The sequence below is a fragment of the Leucoraja erinacea genome, chromosome 1 (genome assembly GCF_028641065.1).
Source record: "Leucoraja erinacea ecotype New England chromosome 1, Leri_hhj_1, whole genome shotgun sequence".
In the NCBI taxonomy this organism is placed as follows: Eukaryota; Metazoa; Chordata; class Chondrichthyes; order Rajiformes; family Rajidae; genus Leucoraja; species Leucoraja erinaceus.
In genome coordinates, this window is record NC_073377.1 from 140,892,652 (window position 1) to 140,906,405 (window position 13,754).

Here is a 13,754-nt window from a genome sequence, read left to right on the forward strand (position 1 = left end):
ACGGGGAGAACGTACAAACTTCCGCACAAATTCCGTACAGACAGTACCCATAGTCGGGATCGAACCCGACTCGCTGGCGCTGCAAGAACTAAAAGGCAGCAACTCTACCGCTACGCCACCGTGCCGCCCTGAGAGAGGTGGTGCAGAGACAGGTGTTACATCTCCTGCAGTTGTAAGGGAAATGCCTCGGGAAGGGGCAGTTTGGGTGGGATGGGTTCATTGAACCAAGCAGTTGGGGAGGGAGTGGTCTTTGTTGAAAACAGAGGATTGTGGTTGGAAGATGTGACTATTAACGGGATCATGTTGATCTATAATATTTAACATATTTGTTTCCCTTCCTTTGTCCCTCTTGGGGAGTGGAGGACATGTTTAGTCTGACATACTGGGCTTATTCTCCAATTCTGCATTTCTGCATCAGTCTGAAGAAGGGTTTCGGCCCGAGACGTTGCCTATTTCCTTCGCTCCATAGATGCTGCTGCACCCGCTGAGTTTCTCCAGCTTTTTTGTATACTGTGATCCAGAGTCAGATTGTTACAACAGGATTGTTTACAAGCTGGAAAGAGTTACGGGCCTGTCCCACTTAGGCAATTATTTTCGCCGACTGTCATAGTCGCAGCAGGTTGCCGAAAAAAGGGCAACTGGACCCTCCACCCCCATGACGATGTCTATGACAATGTCTACAACAACCTACCACCTAGTCGACGTCCAGCTACGGCAAGCTACCGACAACCGGCGACCCATTAGGACGTCCACCTACGACCACACATACGTCCACCCGCGACAAGCTACGACAAGGTAAGACAATTCAGTCGCCGGTACTTGTAGCCGGTTGACGTAGGTAGACGCCAATGGAATTCACCGAAGTCAGCACCGACGCCAACCTACGTCATCTTGGCGACATCCTACGTCAGGACAAGTCAAGCTAAGCTCATTGGCATCAAGCCAACGGTTTCAAGCCGACAAGTTCCAAATATTTCAAAATCCAGCAGCGACCAGAAAAACGCTACGATTCTTTGGGCGACTGAGGAGACTCCTCACGACCACACAGGCGACACCCCAGCGACCATGTGGCAACAGCCTAGTCGCCTATAGTCGCCCAAAAAATCGCCTAAGTGGGACAGTGGCATTATGGAATCCTAGAGTGATGCAGCATGGAAACAGGCCATTTGACCCAACTTGCCCACTCCGGCCAACATGCCCCAGCTACACTAGTCCCAGCTGCCTGCGTTTGGCCCACATCCTTCCAAACCTGTCCAATCCAAGTACCCCCTCTAACAGTTTCTTTAAGCGTTGCGATAGTCCCCGACTCAATTACATTCTATGGCAGCATATTCCATACACCCACCGCACTTTGTGTGAAAAAGTTACCCTTCAGATTCCTATTAAATCTGTTCCCCTTCCCTGTGGAGTAGATCCAAGAATATTTTGCCAGGACGAGGGCCTGAGCTTCAGAGAAAGATTGGGCAGGCTGGAAGTTTATTCCTTGGCATGCAGGAGACTGAAGCATGATCTGATAGAGATGTATAAAATCATGGTGGATAGAGTAAAAGGAACCAGAGGGGCAACGTTTTCACATAGAGAGTAGTGGATATATGCAACAAGCTGTCAGAGAAGGTAGTTGAGGCAGGTACTATAACACCATTTAAAAGACATTTGGAAGGTACATGAATAGGACAGGTTTAGAAGGATATGGACCAAATGCAGGCAGCTGGGACTAATGTCGATGGGACATCTTGAAGCATGGACAAGTTGGGCTGAAGAGTCTGTTCCTGTGCTGTAAGACTCTAGAACTCTATAAGGGGGTGAAAGGAACTGTGCAGCCAAGAATTCCATATCTGCCAAAAAAAGGTGAATAAAAGATATAGGCTGTGGGTCAAAAAAAAAAGGGATTAATGAGAGAGTAGTCAATGTGATGTTTGAAAATTAAAGTCAGAGAAGAATCATTGAGAAACTGCTAAAAACAAGGAAATTGGAAAGTTTGTTGTTCTGGAAGAACGTGATCAAAATAGCACAGGGGCATTCTTCATTCTTCATTGATTGATCCAGATTAAAATAAGACTTCTAAATAAATCCAATTCTCTGGTGATTAGTTGACCAATCTGGAATATTCAGAAATACAATTTTGACAAGCAGTTGGATGAAATGTGCAGGAAGGAACTGCAGGTTCTGGTTTACGTCAAAAATGCTGGAGTAACTCAGCAGGACAGGCAGCATCTCTGGAGAGAAGGAATGCGTGATGTTTGGGATCGAGACCCTTCTTCAGACATGTCTGAAGAAGTGTCTCAACCGGAAACGTCACCCATTCATTCTCTCCAGAGATGCCGCCTGTTCTGCTGATTTACTCCAGCATTTTTGTGTCTATCTTTGATGAAATGAGCAAAAGGATATAACATAATATTTTATTAAAACTACTCGCAAATCGCAAAAATTCACAACGTTGACCTACATTTATGCACAAAAGAAAACATGGTTAATAATCCCATATGACTGTTACATAATGTAAATTGGTGACCAATTGGCAATAGAGATTTATACATAATTACCTTTTATATCCTCCTGGAAATCGATTGGTTCCAGCGTGTCTGGATATAAAAGAATACATTAGTGAATAACGTGGACACTTATGCAGCACATCAAATGAACATAAAGGAGTTCAAATGTAGTATATAACATTATCAGAAGGAAAAATTCTGCAAGAGATAGCTGATAATTTCTTTAATCTTGTGAGAGAAAGTTCAAAGCCCAACTACTGAAACGGCCAAGCATAATAACTATGATGCAATCGTAGAAAAACGAAGGGAAGAAAAAAAGCAACTAAACATTGGTCTCTCAAAAGTTTGTACTCGATAAAGGACAAATGCAGATGAAAAGTAGCAAAACAGCAAATCTGTTATAACTTGGTGCTTAAAGTAGCCAGAGAGCAACCTCATATAAAGGAGGTTTTATAAATATAAATACCACAGGAAAGAACTGCAGATGCTGGTTTAAATCGAAGGTAGACACAAAATGCTGGAGTAACTCAGCGGGACAGGCAGCATCTCTGGAGAGAAGAAATGGGTGACGTTCCGGGTCGAGACCATTCTTCAGACTCGACCCAAAACGTCGCCCATTCCTTCTCTCCAGAGATGCTGCCTGTCCCGCTGAGTTACTCCGGATTTTAGCGACTACCTTTGATTTAAAGCAGCATCTGCAGTTCTCTCCTACTCATGTAAAGGGGAGTGGAAATAGAAAGGAATGAAAATAAAGCATAAAAAATACTTTTGACAAATAAATTCCTGATTCTTTTCATTCATAATAATACAAAAAAGTTACAAAGCAAATCAATCAATTCAATTAGAGCTCATTGCAGTATGCTTCCATTATACTGCTCTACTCACCCATTTGATAAACCTCACTGATGTCAGTCTGTGCCATGTGTTTGAGCAACTTAATGGAGTCTTCATCAGTGAACTTTTCACACTCCACAAAGACATGTTTTTCCGCCTCATCGACAAACAGCAGGTCCTTTGACCTGTGAACAAATCAGTGCGTTATTCTGCCATCCGCCTCCAGCAAACGCAGAGATGAATGGTAAGTGAAGATGATTCAGACGTGCATTCAAAGCATATCCTGGCCTCCAGTCACCATTCTTCATGCACCAAGAATGTAACTCGGCATTCAGTGATTTAAACACTAAACTCAGCCAACGGTGGTGCACAAATGTGCTCCTAATGTATTGTGCGTTAGAGTCAGAAAACCATCAAAAGTGCTTTGTAGTATCACGTGGATGCAAGGAGTCAGATGCAGGTCAGTGATACCAGCAAATGGCAAACAATATTAGCTACACAGATCATACATCTTTGCAGGCACAGAAATCGCTATCAAAACATGGGAGGGGGGGGGAAGACACACAATTTCTTGGCGGCCGCGCACGCACACACACACACGAGGCTTCAGCAGTGGGCCCTGTGGACGATAACATCGGGAGCTGACCTGGTTGGTGACCGACTCCGAACTCCAGCAACAGCAGCTTCGTCCGCCCCTTTCATCGGCCGGCTGGGGCTTCAACATGGGAGCCTCGATCGCCTCGATGCAGTAGTTTGATTTTAAGCCGCGCCAGGCGCTGAAAGGCCCCGCGAACAAGCCAGTTCAGCCCTTAGAAAGCGTCTGATAAAGACCGGATTACAAAACATGGGGGTGGGGGGGAGGGATTGTCCCCCACCTCTCAAAGCATGGGGGACATGCCCCCCCCCCCCCTCCTCCGTCCCCCAGGATTTCAGCCCATGCATCTTTGCAACCATCAACTGTGTATTAAAAGTAAAGAAAGCTACTTCAATTTTAACACAGAATTGTAGGATCATCATAAATGTTTATCATCAGAAGTGCATTAAATAGAGAGCATAATGCTGGCAGCAGAATACCAACATAAAACCAGTGACACATTGTGCTTCACTGCAGTAATTGTCCAATTTATGATTTTAGGTGCGCAGAAGAAAATGATTGGAAGCCAAACATTTAAATTAAAATATAGGTATTAGTTTCCCATTGTCACTCGTACCGAGACACCGTGAAAAACACTGCTTTGCGAGCTATCCCAGCAAAACATACACGAGTACAATCAAACCGCACATAAGTACAATTGGTGACAGAAAAAGAGAAAGAAAACAGAGTGAAGAATACAGTGTTACAGCTACGCAAGACCCTGTCCCACTGTACGAGGTAATTCACGAGTTCTTCCTAGTTTTCCCCTGATTCGAACTTGGAGAATGTCCGTAGCGGGTCCGTAGTTCGTAGATGTCTCGTAATGGTCAACTACGAGTAAAAAGTACCAATTTTTTTCATCACGAGTATTTTTTTGCTCGTGGACATTTTTTACAGGGACGAGTTTACCGGATTTCCCAAGTACCTACCATTAGCATTACGAGCCATCCACAAACTCCTATTGACTCGCTACGGATATTCTCCAAGTTCGAATCAGGGGAAAACTCGGGAGAACTCGTGAATTACCTTGCACAGTGGGATAGGGGCTTGAGGAAGCAGAGATTGAAAGCAAAAGTGCAAGGATCGCAACAAGGTAGACTAGGAGATTGTAATAACCAGACTTCGACGAGGAGGCTGAGGCAAAGAGGCTACACTTGATTCGAAATTTGTGATTTTTTTTGTCCACTGAAGAAATGGCAGGCAGGTTGGTGCAATTTGTTTCCTGCAGGGTGTGGGAAGTCAGGGACACCGCTGGTGCTTTGGACAACTACACCTGCAGAAATTGTGCCCATGTACAGCTCCTGAATGAACATGTTGGGGAACTGGAGAAGCAGCTGGATGACCTCAGGGCAATCTGGGAAACAAGAGTTTCCTGGACAGGACTTACAGTGACGTTGGCTCGCCAAGGATACAGGAAGAGCGAAGGTGGGTGACTATGACAAAGAGGAATAAACATGGAGTGCAGGAGACCCAGGTGGCTGTACCTAATGAAAACAGATACAACCTCTTGGGAGCTGTCGGGGCAGACGACGCTTCTAGTCCGAGCAGCAAGCAGGTCGGTGGCTCTAATCCTAACGATGAGACTTGACCGGCGAGACTGACGTCGGGCAGAGCCATAGTGGTGGGTAACTCCATTGTCCAAGGTGCGGACAGGAAATTCTATGACACTAATGGGAGTTATCTACAGGCCCCCAAACAGTAGCCTGGACATAGGGTGCAAGTTGCATCAGGAGTTAAAATTAGCATGTAACAAAGGTAATGCTACAATGGTTATGGGAAATTTCAACATGCAGGTAGACTGGGAAAATCAGGTTGGTACTGGACTCCAAGAAAGGGAGTACATCGAGTACCTCCGAGATGGATTCTTAGAGCAGCTTGTATTGAAGCCTACCAGGGAGAAGGTTATTCTGGATTTAGTGTTGTGTAATGAACCCGATTTGATAAGGGAACTCAAGGTAAAGGAGCCACTAGGAGGCAGTGATCATAATATGATACGTTTTAATTTACAATTTGAGAGGGAAAATGTAAAATCGGATGTGTCAGTGTTGAGTTGAACAAAGGGGACTATGGAGGCATGAGGGAGGAGCTGGCTAAAGTTGACTGGAAAGGGACCCTAACAGGGATGATGGTGGAACAGCAATGGCAGGTGTTTCTGGGAATAATGCAGAAGATGCAGGATAATTTCATTCCAAAGAGGAAGAAAGATTCCAAAGGGAGTAAGAGGCGACCGTGGCTGACAAGGGAAGTCAAGGACAGTATAAAAATAAAAAAGACCTATAACAATAGCAAAGATGAGCAGGAAGCCAGAGGATTGGGAAACATTTAAAGATCAACAGAAGGTAACTAAAAAGGCAATACGGGGAGAAAAATGAAGTATGAAGGTAAGCTAGCCAAGAATATAAAGGAGGATAGTAAAAGCTTCTTTAGGTATGTGAAGAAGAAAAAATTAGTTAAGACAAATGTGGGTCCCTTGAAGAGAAACAGGTGAATTTATTATGGGGAACAAGGAAATGGCAGACGAGTTGAACAGGTACTTTGGTTCTGTCTTCACTAAGGAAGGCACAATCTCCCAGATGTACTAGGAGACAGGGGACCTAGAGAGACGGAGGACCTGAAGGAAATCCACATTAGCCAGGAAATGGTATTGGGTAGACTGATGGGACTGAAGGCTGGTAAATCCTCAGAGCCTGATGGTCTGCATACCAGGGTACTCATCCCAAGGAGGTGGGTTTAGAAATTGTGGACACATTGGTGATCATTTTCCATTGTTCTATAGATTCTGGATCGTTTTTTGTGGATTGGAGGGTAGCTAATGTTATCCAACGTTTCAAGAAAGGAGGGTGAGCGAAAGCAGGGAATTATAGACCAGTTAGTCTGACATCGATGGTGGTGGGGAAAATGCCGGAGTCGATTATCAAAGATGTAATAGTGGCACGTTTGGATAGCAGTAACAGGATCAGTCAATGACAGCATGGATTTACGAAGGGTAAATCATGCTTGATAAATCTTCTGGAATTTTTTGAAGATGTAACAAGTAAAATTGACAAGGAGAGTCAGTGGGTGTAGTGTACCTGGACTTTCAGAAACTCTTTATAAGGTCCCACACAGGAGATTAGTGGGCAAAATTAGAGCACATGGTATTGGGGGTAGGGTATTAACATGGATAGAAATTTGGTTGGCAGACAGGAAACAAAGATTAGGGATTAACGGGTCCCTTTCAGAATGGCAGGCAGTGACTAGTGGGGTACTGCAAGGCTTGGTGCTGGGACCGCAGCTATTTACAATGTCCATTAATGATTTAGATGAAGGAATTAAAAGTAACATTAACAAATTTGCAGATGACACAAAGCTGGGAGGAGATGTTAACTGCGAGGAGGATGCAGAGTGACTTGGACAGGTTGGGTTAGTGGGCAGATGCACAGCAGATGCAGTATAATGTGGATAAATGTTAGGTTATCCACTTTGATAGCAAAAACATGAAGGCAGATTATTATCTAAATGGTGTCAAGTTGGGAAAAGGGGAAGTACAACGGGATCTGGGGGTCCTTGTTCATCAGTCAATGAAAGTAAGCATGCAGGTACAGCAGGCAGTGAAGAAAGCTAATGGCATGTTGACGTTCATAATGAGTGGAGTTGAGTATTGGAGCAAAGAGGTCCTTCTGCTGTTGTGTCGGGCCCTGGATAGACTACACCCGAGGTATTGTGTGCAGTTTTGGTCTCCTCATTTGAGGAAGGACATTCTAGCTATTGAGGGAGTGCAGCATAGGTTCATGAGGTTAATTCCCGGGATGGCGGGACTGTCATATGATGAAAGAATGGAACGACTGGGCTTGTATTCACTGGAATTTAGAAGGATGAGAAGGAAACTTATAGAAACATATAAAATTATTAAGGGATTGTACACGCTAGATGCAGGAAAAATATTCCCGATGCTGTGGGAGTCCAGAACCAGGGCCACAGTTTTTAACTCCAGAGAAGTTACTTTCACATGTCCATCAATCCTTCACTCAGCAAAGATGGAAATTCATCATTTCTAACACCATCCTACACACTAGGGACAATTTACACTCCAAATTTACCTCCAAACCTGTATGTCTTTGGAGTGTGGGAGGAAACCGAACATCTTGGAGAAAACCCACGTGGTCACGGGGAGAACGTACAAACTCCGTACGGACAGCACCCGTAGTCAGGATCGAACTCAGGTCTCATGGAAACATAGAAAACAGGTGCAGGAGGCGGCCATTAGGCCCTTCGAGCCAGCACCGCTATTCATTGTGATCATGGCTGATCGTCCCCAATCAATAACCCGTGCCTGCCTTATCCCCATATCCCTGAACCTCACAAGCCCTATCTAACTCTCTCTTAAATCCATCCAGTGACGGCCTCCAATGCCCTCTGTGGCAGGCAATTCCACAAATTCACAACTCTTTGAGTGAAAAAGTTTTTTCTCACCTCAGTCTTAAATGGCCTCCCCTTTATTCTAAGACTGTGGCCCCTGGTTCTCGACTCGCCCAACATTGGGAACATTTTTCCTGCATCTAGCTTGTCCAGTCCTATTATAATTTTAGATGTTTCTACAAGATTCCCCCTCATCCTTCTAAACTCCAGTGAATACAACCCTAGTCTTTTCAATCTTTCCTCATATGACAGTCCCACCATGCCAGGGATCAATCTCGTGAACCTATGCTGCACTGCCTCAATCACAAGGATGTCCTTCCTCAAATTTGGAGACCAAAACTGGACACAATACACCAGATGTGGTCTCACCAGAGCCCTATACAACTGCAGAAGAACCTCTTTACTCTTATACTGAAATCCTCTTGTTATGAAGGCCAACATTCCATTAGCTTTCTTCACTGCCTGCTGTACCTGTAAGCCAACTTTCAGTGACAGGTGTACAAGGGCACCCAGGTCTCGCTGTACCTCCCCCTTACCTAACCTAACCCCATTGAGATAATAATCTGAACCCTTATTTTTGCCGCCAAAGTGGATAACCTCACATTTATCTATATTAAACTGCATCTGCCAGGCATCTGCCCACTCACTCAACCTGTCCAGGTCACCCTGCAACCTCTTAACATCCTCTTCACAGTTCACACTGCCACCCAGCTTTGTGTCATCTGCAAACTTGCTAGTGTTGCTCCTAATTCCCTCTTCCAAATCATTAATATATATGGTAAACAGTTGCGGCCCCAACACAGAGCCTTGCGGCACTCCACTCGCTACTGCCTGCCATTCTGAAAATAACCCGTTCACTCCTACTCTTTGCTTCCTGTCTGCCGACCGATTTTCTATCCATGTCAACACCCTACCCCCAATACCATGTGCTCTAATTTTAGTCACCAGTCTCCCATGCGGGACCTTCTCAAAGGCTTTCTGAAAGTCTAGATACACTACACCCACTGGCTCCCCTTCATCCATTTTACTTGTCACATCCTCAAGAAATTCCAGAAGATTAGTCAAGCGTGATTTCCATTTCATAAATCCATGTTGACTTGGACTAATCCTTTTACTGCTATCCAAATGTCCCATTATTACCTCTTTAATAATTGACTCCAATTATACCAAAGAAAGTGCTGGAGAATCTCAGCAGGTCAGCACCTTTCCCACCACCGAAGTCAGGCTAACTGGTCTGTAATTCCCCGTTTTCTCTCTCGCTCCTCTCTTGAAAAGTGGGATAACATTAGCTATCCTCCAATCCACAGGAACTGATCCTGAATCGATCAAACATTGGAAAATAATCACCAATGCGTCCACTATTTTTAGAGCCATCTCCCGGAGGACCCAGGGATGCAGACCATCAGGCCCAGGGGATTTATCATCCTTCAGTCCCATTAGCCTACCCAATACTATTTCTCACCTAATGAAAATGTCTTTCAGTTCCTCTGCCCCCTTAGATCCTCTGTCCTCCAGTACTTTTGGGAGATTGTTTGTGTCTTCCTTAATGAAGACAGATCCGAAGTACCTATTCAACTCTTCTGCCATTTCCTTGTTCCTCATAATAATTTCACCCACGTCTACCTTCAAGGGACCCACATTTGACGTTGCTACTCTTTTTCCTTTAACATATCTAAAGAAGCTTTTACTGTCCTTCTTTATATTCCTGGCCAGTTTCCTCTCCAGCGCTACAAGCCCTGTACAAGCGCCACAAACACTACAGTCTCCAGCACTACAAGCCCTGCAAGGCAGCAACTCTACCGCTGCGTGTCAGCTTCCCTGTCATTCTTTACTCTTCAACGACCATCATGAAATAGATCATTTGGCTCATCCCTATTTGTGCAATTCTGCCATGTTAAATAGTTGTGTGGGAAGGAACTGCAGTTATTGGTTTACACCAAAGATGGACACAACATGTTGGAGTAACTCAGCGGGACGGGCAGCATCTCTGGAGAGAAGGGATGATTGACGTTCTGAAGAAGTCTCGACTTGAGACGTCACCCATTCCTTCTCTCTAGAGATGCTGCCTATCCCGCTGAGTTATTCCAACATTTTGTCTATGTTTAAATAGCTGTCATGTTTCCCACATTGCTACAACACTATAAAAGCAAGTTTGTCCTTTATCATAATGATATAGAATATGAAAATTAATGAAAAGTTCTTTTTATTTAATGTGAATTTGTATATTCATTATAGAAAAACTTGCAGTGCATGCAGATGTTAATATTTTGCATATTAAGATGTATTAATAGGGAGACTCCTTGGTGAAAGGGTGTACAATTTTACCTCTTGACTGCATGATCCAGTTAATGTCATCTTCATCAGACTTAAATCTTCCAATAATTTAGCAAAAATGAAAAAAATCTTTGTTACTTTTAAAATAAGTTGCACAATTCCTCATGACGGAAGTGAACATTTTCACCTTGGACTGAGCTTTTTTAGCACTGAAAATCATGTTTTGAGCACAATAGAATAATAATATTTTTTGTATAAAGATCGGAAATTGTTTTAATGCTCAGTATTCAAACACGATCTTCCCAAATGCAATTATTGTGAGATTGATAGATTGTACGTCAATTTAAAAGATATGTTTACAGAATGAAGCGGTTGGGCTTGTATACTCTGGAATTTAGAAGAATGAGAGGGGATCTTATCGAAACATATAAGATTATTAAGGGTTTGGACATGCTAGACGCAGGAAACATGTTCCTGATGTTGGAGGAGTCCAGAACCATGGGCCAGTTTAGGAATTAGGGGTGAACCATTTAGAACAGAGATGAGGAAAAACGTTTCAACACAGAGGGTTGTGAATCTGTAGAATTCTCTGCCTCAGAAGGCAGTGGAGGCCAATTCTCTGTATGCTTTAAAGAGAAAGTTGAATAGAGCTCTTAAAAATAGCGGAGTCAGGGGATATGGGGAAAAGGAAGGCACGGGGTACTGAGTATGGATGATCAGCCATAATCACAGTGAATGGTGGTGCTGGCTCGAAGGGCCGAATGCACCTATTGTCTAAATACCTAGCAGCATAAACTCACGGGGAAAATAACATTAGACATGTAGGATGGTAGATTGGCCAATTTTAATACAATATAGGATATAGAAACAAGGAACTGTAGATGCTGGTTTATACCAAAGAAAGACCACAGAGTGCTGGAGAAACTCAGCGGGTCAGGAAGCATCTTTGGAGAAAATGGGTGGGCGATATTTTGTATTTGGATTCTTCCTCAGACTGAAAGTCATGGGTGGGGTTCAGAGCTGAAGGCAAGAAAAAAAACAAAACAGGATGAACCAGGCTCAGCCACAAATGACTTCAGGCAGGGCCTGGTAAGCCTTAATAAAGTGCTACTCCAATTCAACTCATGCAGTTTGTGAAAATATGTTGCAATAACATTAATTGATACTAATGAGAGACTAAGCAAATTTATGCCATTGTTTTCAAGGCAATATTCTTACTTGCAGACTTGGTTCTACTGGATTTGTAAATTTCATTCCTGTTTGCAAGGAAGCACAGACATGTACAGCACAAGGAATGGGCCCTTCGGCCCATAATATTTGCGCCGAACATGTCAAGTTACACTGATCTCATCTGCCTGTACTTGATCCATATCCTTCTGTTCCTAACACTTCCATGTGCCTCTATGTTTGGTGTAACAGCGCCTAACGGCAGCGGCTCGACTACAGTCGTCAGTATTTTGTTTTATTTTTGTCCCGTTAAATGTATGTCTTGACTCTAGTTTTTATTATTTTTCTTTAGCTGTGTATATGTGGGGGGTGGGGGAAACCGTTAGTCTCTTCCCTGTATGGGGACCCGACTTTTTCCCTGTCGGGTCTCCGATGTCGTTGGGCCTAACATCGTGGAGCCGGCAGCAGCCTCCGGCCGGGACCACCCTGAGGGCTCCAGTCGCGGAGCCTGCGGACCTAACCGTCTTTGGAACGGGAAGAGCTGTGGTGGCGCGCGGCTGCGACCCGACTTCGGAGCTTCGGAGGCTCCAGCCGCAGGCCTGGTGGACAGGAACATCGGGAGCTCGCAGGTCCCCGGTGGGAGACCGCTTTTCGGAGCTCCCGCAACTGCAACTTTTCCCGGTGGAATCGCGGGGTTTAAAGGACTCGGAGCGGGGCCTAACATCGCCCGGCGCGGCTTAAACGGCCATGGGACCTACCATCATCTGCCGGGGGCTTTAACATCGGGAGCCCCAGTCGCCTCGATGCTGCAGTTGGACCACTGGACCGCGGAAGAAGAACAAAGGGAAGAGATAAGACTTTTGCTTTCCATCACAGTGAGGAGGTGTTGGAGATTCACTGTGATGGATGTTTGTGTAAACTGTGTTAAGTGTGGGTTTGGGGTTTTTTGGTAATGTATGACTGTAGAAAATGCAATTTTGTTCAAACCAACCATTATTTGAATGACAATTAAAGGCATTCTATTCTATTCTATTCATCATTTAAACACCACTGTCGTATCTGCCTGCATCACCACCACTGACAATGCGTTCCAGGCCCCCTCCACTCTCTGTGGCAAAACTTGCACCACACACCTCCATCAAACTTTGCCCCTCTCACTTTAGAGCTGTGCCCTCTAGCGTTGGACATTTCCACCCAGCGGAAAAAGGTTCTGACTGTCTACCTTATCTATGCCTCTCATAATTATATATACTACTATCAAGTCTCCCCTCAACCTCTGACGTTCCAGAGAAAACAATCCAAGTTTATCCAACCTCTCCTTGTTGCAGAAACACTCTAATCCAAGCAGCATTCTGGAAAACTTGCCTACTTGGGCTGCCACCTTCAGTGAACTATGAACTTGGACTCAAAGTTCCCTGTGCACATCAAAGATTACTTTGTTCACTGGGAAAAAGTCCCTGGCATGCAGCCAAACACATTATAATCACTGATCACACCGCAACTTAAATGATCCCAGATTCATTTAGGTTTTTTCTCGCATCAGTGGGTTCACAATGAATCACTGAAGATATATGAAAAAATAAACCTGGTTAGCTGGCTGCGAATGCAATGTTTCATTTCACATTTCAATATGATGTTCAGTTTTTATACTACAATATGTGCAGGTAATCTTACTTTGTTACAGCTTTTGTGGTATTGCTTTCATTCTCGGGCACCTTTTGAATGATCAGTACACTCTCTCTTGATTTCCTCACGGGCCCTCTTTATTTTGCATGCACAGCAAGTTGCCGAACTGCAAGATGGTTTAATTTAATTCCCAGTATTCATGTAAGCACTTTCCAATAAAGGGCAGTTAATAAAAAAGGTTTAGAGCGATATGGGTCAAACGCAAACAAATGGGACCAGCTGAGATGGGCATCTTGTTAGGCGTGGAAGTTTGACCCGTTTCCATCCTG

At 44.2% G+C, this 13,754-nt stretch overlaps 1 protein-coding gene across 1 annotated transcript in view; it reads right to left on the reverse strand.

Moving 5' to 3' along the window:
• The window catches only part of LOC129702788 (SH3 domain and tetratricopeptide repeat-containing protein 1), a 72,514-nt gene that overhangs the window by 31,479 nt on the left and 27,281 nt on the right, over positions 1-13,754 (reverse strand). Inside the window, exons 8-9 of the mRNA XM_055644769.1 lie at positions 3,378-3,511; positions 2,544-2,582 (exon numbers count right to left, since the gene is read on the reverse strand). Of these exons, the coding sequence (XP_055500744.1) occupies positions 2,544-2,582; positions 3,378-3,511 (173 nt within the window). The remainder of the gene's footprint in view (positions 1-2,543; positions 2,583-3,377; positions 3,512-13,754) is intronic.